At 46.2% G+C, this 7,495-nt stretch overlaps 1 protein-coding gene across 3 annotated transcripts in view; it reads left to right on the top strand.

The window, feature by feature from the left end:
• RTN1 (reticulon 1) overlaps positions 1 to 5,763 on the top strand; it is a 93,401-nt gene extending 87,638 nt beyond the window's left edge. The window contains exons 4-9 of one of the 3 annotated variants that reach the window (XM_065747596.1): positions 774 to 981; positions 2,051 to 2,189; positions 3,047 to 3,116; positions 3,497 to 3,543; positions 3,630 to 3,688; positions 4,457 to 5,763. In XM_065747596.1, coding sequence (XP_065603668.1) covers positions 774 to 981; positions 2,051 to 2,189; positions 3,047 to 3,116; positions 3,497 to 3,543; positions 3,630 to 3,688; positions 4,457 to 4,499 — 566 coding nt within the window. In that variant the 3' untranslated portion in view covers positions 4,500 to 5,763. The remainder of the gene's footprint in view (positions 1 to 773; positions 982 to 2,050; positions 2,190 to 3,046; positions 3,117 to 3,496; positions 3,544 to 3,629; positions 3,689 to 4,456) is intronic. The other 2 variants (XM_065747604.1, XM_065747613.1) reach the window with 2 other exon arrangements.
• Positions 5,764 to 7,495: the final 1,732 nt, after the last annotated feature.

Below are 7,495 nucleotides of genomic sequence, written 5' to 3' on the forward strand. Positions count from 1 at the left end.
ATACAAACTGAGCGAAAAGCACTGTGCAAAATGGACTCCTTTATAAATGTAAAAATATATTGTTGGCAAACATTTTTTTTCTCACTGTTTTATCCTAATACCTCCCATGTCTTTAGGTAAGGAAAGAAGAAGAAAGGGTTTTGGTTTTTTATAACAGTTTCGAGATGATCAGATTTGTAGTAGCAGGAGGAATTTCTCTGCATTTTCAGGTTCCATTTGTTCCCTACAAGTGTAAGTAAATGGTTTCCTACCTAAGTAATTATTAAGCAGTGACAAAACAAGGAGCTTTTATCCCTTTTCAGAACTTCAGGAGTAACAAAATGATATTGTTAAAACTTTGACTAGGAAACTGGTTTATTGTGGCTAACCCCAAACTTTCTCATTTGTCTAACAACCAAAACTTGAAGGCATTTTGATCCAGAAGTGGATTTGGACTCGTGACAAAAAAAAAAAATAATCTAGAGTTTCCATGTAAAACAGGGACTGTTATTAGCGTGTTCTTAACATTTCCCTGCGTAGCTGTGGCCGAGGACGGACGTTTTTCTCAGCTAGCACAGCTGCATAAAGTGCAAGGACTCCAGCGAGGTCATCGGTTCTCTTTTCCTCCACCTCTGAAACCACTGAGCTGCTTTGGGCCAAGGAAATTCCTGATGCCGTTGGTGTGAGCAGGCACACCTCTCCTCCCTTCATCCTCCAGCGAAGGCCCCAAGTGTGGCAGTGGTCTCGAGGCCCTTCCAGCTCCTTCCGTTAACACGGTGTTCTTCTCTCCCCAGCTATCAACCTGTTGTACTGGCGCGACATCAAGCAGACAGGGATCGTGTTTGGCAGCCTCCTGTTGCTGCTCTTCTCTCTGACCCAGTTCAGCGTCGTCAGTGTTGTGGCCTACCTGGCCCTCGCCGGCCTCTCGGCCACCATTAGCTTCAGAATCTACAAATCAGTCCTACAGGCCGTGCAGAAGACTGATGAGGGCCATCCCTTCAAGTGAGTGCTTTGCAGCCGTGGTGGGGACCAGGTGTCTTGTGGAGGATCCATTCCTAGCAGCAAGTCACGTTTCTTCAGCTGCTGATTATAACATTCTTGCTCATAACAAGGGTTTCTGCTGTCCAGAGTCTCAAGAGTCATATTGGCTCAGACTGTGTTGGGGGGAGGGAGGTGGGGGAACAAAAATCTGTGAAAGCACTTGTCCTCTGAGATATGGACTTTTTTTTCCTGAAAGTCAAGAGATCATTAAATTTATAAGCAAACGCAGAAAAGTGGTTTCACTAAAAATAACGATGACACAATATTTCTGCAAGTAGGAAGAGTGTCGTTTCTGGGCACACTCTAGTGGGCGTAGATGGGATATTGGTATCTTCTCTGCAGCACTGCTGGGCTGTGATGGGGCAGTGCATCACCACTGGGACTTAAGCTTTCCCCACTCTGTTCAGGGCCTGGGCTGGTTGTTCCAGCTGATCAGAGATGTCTCATCCTCTGCTGTGCCAGTGAGCCCATGAACCAGTTCAGGGAACTGATGTGGCTTCCCAGCACACCCTGGAAAATGTTGCTGCTCTCTTCTTTTCACATGGGACTCAAGATCTGAGCATAGCTCAGTGGGAGTTGTAGGGCAGGCAGAGGGTTGGAGGAGCAAGAAGGGGATGAGTGTGCCTTGGGCAGCATTGGTCCCTAAGATGGCTAGGCAGCAGCACTTGTTCCTCCAGAGGCTGCTAGCTGGAGAAGTCCCCTTCTGCAATGTAGTGTTGCACAGAAGTTTGTGAAGAACCCTGCCAGTGAGGATTTGCACCCTACTTTGGGAAAAGAGAGAACTCATCCAGACCAGGATCTGTGTGGGGACAGGGCAAAGCTGCAAAGTCCCGGTGCAGCATGCAATTGCCCAGGCAGACAGATGGTGCAGGACAAAGACAGTGTGTGCTGGTGGCTGTGTGCCTGCAGGAAGGGTCACAGTGCTCCCACTACAGAGAAGTGAGGGCTGGGGAGGGGGGGGTGATGGGAAGACAGAGCGTGCACTATGGTGAACCTGGCTGGGTTTGTAACTGCCCTGTGTTTCTGGCAGAGCCTACTTGGATATGGAAATGAATCTCTCACAGGACCAGATTCAGAAATACACAGACTGTCTCCAGCTATACGTCAACAGCACAGTCAAAGAGCTGAGGAGACTCTTTCTCGTTCAGGACCTCGTGGATTCTTTAAAAGTAGGATTGCTTCAAACATTTTTAACCCCTCTCTAGAGGACCAATTTACATTTCAAAGTGCTGTTTCCCATGTTGACCCTGTCCTTATAAAACTGAGTTTTGTGTAGCTCCAGATATCAAAGTTGCTCTCCTATTTGATTTCCCATTTGCATGCTTCCAGTAGCAATCTGCATTTGAAGCTGTTTATCTGTAATACAGGAGTTATAAAATACGAACATCAGCTTAGCTGCTGCAGGTCTGGAAGCATCTCTGTGTTGTGCTCTCTGTGACTTGCCACAGAATGATGTCTTTCCCTTTAATCCCCCTGGTGATCAGATTTTCCTAACTGTGGGCTTTCCTTTTGTAGAGGATTGTCCTCTTTCCCTCCCTGATGAGACAGATGCTTATTTTCAACCTTCACCCAAGCTGATGTTCTCTAGAGCAAAGGGAAGATCATTAAGAGAGCAGACGTAGGTTAGGCTTCTAAATTACTGCAGGTTTGTAGAAACACATACTCTTCTCCCAGTTCTCAATAGCTTTCAGTCGTTGTAATGATCACTGTGGTGTTAGCCAGTGGTTTGAAGGACCCCCACCTTCCTCAGAACTGGGTGCAGAAATCTGCCTGTGTCACACTCAATGCAGGGTCCTAAATGCGTGCAATTAAGTCAGAAATATACATGAAAGTTCATCTAAGAGTGTGAGAAGCAGTAAACTGCAGAAAGAAAAATGGGTTTATATACCCAGGAAAAGTGATGTGCCTTACTTAACAAGTCCCTTTACAGATTAAAAAAGGCTAATGTGCCATTGTATTAGCTACTTCAGTGAACTCATTTCATAGCTGACACTGGAGATGATGTAATGATCTGTTTTTCATTTAGTTTGCAGTACTAATGTGGCTGCTGACTTACGTGGGAGCCCTCTTCAATGGCCTGACTCTTCTGATAATGGGTAAAAATTATCATTTCTTTTAAAATCTATTTTTAATTTCAATTCCCTGGTGATTTCTACATAGGCAAAATAGCCTCTCCTCATTGTGCCTTCTCCATAGCTAAACCCCCAGTTTTTCTTTTCCCTTGTTCCTTATTGCTGTTCCATTGTCCATACTGCTGGGATCAATGTGTGTTCTACAGTTTTGCAGCTACTAGGCTCAGAGCACTGGGAAAACCCATTTTTGGGAGGTTTGAGCAAAGTTCATTTTTAATACGAAGATCCCTGGTGGATCAGCTGACCAAGCAGCACGCTGTGCGTTGGTTGCTCTTTGAAGTAGGTCTCTCCTCTGGAGGAATCCGATCAGCAGCAATTTAACACTGTGCTCTTTTTCTCCTCAGCTGTGGTGTCTATGTTTACTCTCCCCGTTGTATATGACAAGTACCAGGTACGTCTGCACAGCTCTGCCATGCTCAGTCTGGTTCTGTTCACCTTGTTCACACCCCACTGACCGTCTCCTCTTGCTCTTTGCAGGCACAGATTGATCAGTACTTGGGACTTGTGCGGACCCACATAAACACTGTTGTGGCAAAGTGAGTTCAGCTGCACACTTGACGTTGCTGTGAGGTCGTGGTATTGTGGGGGGGCTGAGAGCTGGGTGTTCCTGGGGACAGTGAGTCCCGTTGGTGCTGCCCTGCCCAGGGGTTAGCGTGCAGGAGCCTGCGGTCCTTCTCAGATGAGTGTAGGCTGATGCAGAGCTGTGATCCTGCATCCTCCTCTCCTTGTTCCAAGGAACGGCACCACAGATCTACCTTAGGATGTTGGGAGAACTTTTTCTTTAGGAAATCAGTACAGCACTGGAGCAGGCTGCCTGCGGAGGTACAGCACTTCTTGGAGGAAGTGCAGCAGGGCAGAGCCATAGCCAGCCTGATGTGGAATTGGCAGTGATCCTGCTGCAGTTAGGAGGAGGCTGATGGACAGGATCCCAGGGGACATTTCCAGACAGTATTTCTGTGATTCTGAAAACACATAACCTTGGGCAGGACTAAAAGTCTACACTTGATTTTTGGGGGTTTAAGCTTCATTCCTGGCTTCCAGTACACGGCAGCCCTCGGTAGGACAACAAAGGGCAGAAGAATATCACTGAGCAGGTCCCATGGTTACGTAACCATTGAGAACCAGGACATTTACAGCACGGGCTTGTAGGGGGGCAGCACGGACAGGAGTCGCCTGTTTCTTGTTAGACTGTAGTCCACCCATTGCCACAACACAGTGAACACAGTTACCCCTGGCTGAGACTCTGAGGACCTGCTGGATCAGAGTAGCTCCCTGAATGCATAACTCTTTTTCTTTCTTTCTAGGATTCAGGCTAAAATCCCAGGTGCTAAGAGAAAGGCAGAGTAAAGCAGGCATCAAGAATTCATCGACTACAGTAATGAATAACGGGGGAACCTGGAGTGAAGCAGCTCTGTTCTTACACTTTATTGCAAATTTATCGTTCTTTTTTTTCTCGACACCATAATATTAGAAACATAAAACTCAGAAGCAGTGCTTCTCCCCTGCTGCTTCTGCACTTAGAATATTTGCAATCACTTGTGTCAAGCACTAAAGTATAGCAAAGAGAAAAGTGTACTAGATGTGGTTTTTTGTGTTGCTTATAAAGTGCATGATGGTGAGCGCCTAAATAATATTGACCTTTTTATTTTACATTTTTTTAGTGTTTTTCCTTCTATTGGCATTGCTTCTATAACTTTCAATGTTACATGTGGCTAGGGGCTTTCCTGCTTAGCGCACTGATGCAATAGTTACAATTGCTTCTACGTCACTGGGTTGCTGGTTGGATTCATCTTTATTAACTATATAGAAGTGTAGACTGATGTTTTAGTGTTTTCCAGCACAAATAAAATAAACAGTAATCGGTACTTATGGTAATCAGTTTTGTATAACTCCAAAAAGCAAAAACAAAACCCAGTGCTCTTGTCGTAAGGGACTGACAGGCTGATGTACATGTATGGCAACTGGAAAGTGCCAGCTTGTTCGATTTGTTACGATTTGTATTACATTCTCTGTAGTTCCTAATGGACTTAATTATGGACTCTGAATATTTGCACTTATGTACTTGATACCGAATGCAGAAATAAATGTTACTAAATGTAAAAAGGCCTCCCTCTCGTCGCCGTCGGAATTGCTTTGACATTGGCAGACTGGGCAGATAATTTCATCTCCCCCTTCCCCTGTGATCCACGTGTGCTTTGCTTCGTAAAACAGTGCAGTCCCACACAGCTGCCTGTGGTGTGTAGCCTGTCCAGCAGTCTCTCTAGGTCTTAAAATGCTTTTCTGAACTTCTGGAATTGATAGATCTCCTTTGGTTTGTTCATTTAAGGCTTCTGCATCCGTTACACACGGACACGGTGTCATTTGTCCTAGGTCAGGCCACAGTGGTGGCCAGCTGTGTACCAGTGCTTAACACAAACGTATGGGAAGAGGTGGCAGAAAACTGGCTTGGCTGTGGGACAGTTAATTCTTGGGATGGGCCTCAGATACCGTTATTTTCATTTAAGGTTTATATTTAGATAGTCTTCTTTGCTCTTATTTAAGAATACTGGAGCATGTTTTACTTGTCAGCTGCATAGAGACACCAACATCTTTTCTCAGTGACAGAACCCAGCTCCTCAGTGTGACACGTGTTCCTTGGGATCAAACGGAATCTGCTCGTTCAGCATGTGCACTTTGCAGCCAGGTATTAAAATTCAGCACCTAGCCCCAGCCTCAGCTGCCTCTTAGCAAGCGTGTTCAGATGGCCAGTGCGTGTCCTGGATGTCTCAGGAGAGTGATTTTGACAGTGACCACGTTAATGTAATGTCCCATCCCATGGTCCAATAACGATGTTCTCTCTGAGCAGCAACAGCATAGTTACACCCAACATTTCTGTACATTTCTGTAGTATTGAACTGTTAGCAGGATTTAACAGCTAAATCTTCTGTACATTTAGAAATAAAATAAAAAGAAAACCTTCTAGAAATGACCAAATATTCTTATATTATTAGAAGCCTAGAAAGCTCAAGACTCCCATTTTTGTCCCTTCCAGCATCACCCTCTCTCCAGACCCCATCATACCCTTACAAGCCACCCCTCCCACTCACACTTTCTCATCTCACACCGGGCCATTCCAAACCAGCACCCAAGCTTCCTTGAAGCCCCCTGACTTTCAGTATATTTGGCAGCATCACTCTGCATGTGAGCAAGATGAGATGGGTTCGTGTTGTGGGCGGAGACAATTCAGAGGACACCAGATTTCACACGTTCCATGCTGGAGCTGCCCACAGCCACTGTCACCTTCCTGGGAACACAGCAGGACTTCCCACCATACCCTTGAAGACGGCGTGCAGAAAGATGAAGATGGATGGCAGAAAGCCAGCGTGCCTGAAGCTTCTACAATCCGTGTTAGCAAAGCCCTGCTGACTCACGCACGGCTTGCGGTGATGGAGGCCCTGTTCACAGTGATGGCTCGTGGAGCTTTCACCTGTATCTTCTAAGTCACTGCCTGTGAAGATGTTTAATAGCTACAGAAGTGCTCTGTCGGTGCTTTATGTCACTTGAATACCTGTCTGTGTACCTTGAAATGAATACTCCATTGGTGGTTTCATGCAGAACGGGAATGCTCTCGTCTCTGGAATCGTGGAATCATCCCAGGTTGGAAGGGGAACCATAGGGATCGTCAGGTGCAGCTCCTGGCTCCACGCAGCACCACCACTGCCTCTCAGTGCTTCAGCAGTATAATCTTCCTCCAGCCTGTGTATTTATTTACCTCTGAGCTGCTGCTGATCTCCTTTATGCTTCCTCTGCTCTTTAATATTAATCTAGTTGGAATAAGATCCTAAACACATTAGTGTCAGGGAAGCCCTGGAATTTGGAGGAGAGCAGAAAGATGTAATATTCTGTGAGCAGCTAATCCAGATAAAGGGAGGCTGTCTTCTTCCCCACAGCTTTTGCCATCTCCCTGCACATGTTCAGATGGTGTCTGGCTCCTGTCCCCGTCCTGGCAGGTTATGAGCATGTGGGCTCTAAGTCTGTAAGCTTTTCCTTCTCCATATGGGCACAGGGAAATGCATGGCAAGCTCCTGTGTTTACCCAGTGCAGCTTTGCAGACAGGAAGCATTCTGTGTTTCTTCTTAATACTGTCTTTTCTCAGGCAGAGGATTAAGAGCTGCTTCATCAGTAATTGTGCATATGAGCTTCCTGGGAAGGGGGGAATGAGTGGAGTGAGGCTGCTGGCACGGAGGAAGATGGTGAGACTGGCTGCCACCGTGGGACATGTGGCATTTGGTAAGGGAGAGATGTTCTCTGGTGAGAGTCAGTAACTGCAATGCCTCACATAGTAGGGGCTGGCCTCTTTCTGC

Source organism: Cyrtonyx montezumae, unplaced genomic scaffold, assembly GCF_038088225.1.
Source record: "Cyrtonyx montezumae isolate F1298 unplaced genomic scaffold, pur_monq_1.0 scaffold_10, whole genome shotgun sequence".
NCBI lineage: Eukaryota > Metazoa > Chordata > Aves > Galliformes > Odontophoridae > Cyrtonyx > Cyrtonyx montezumae.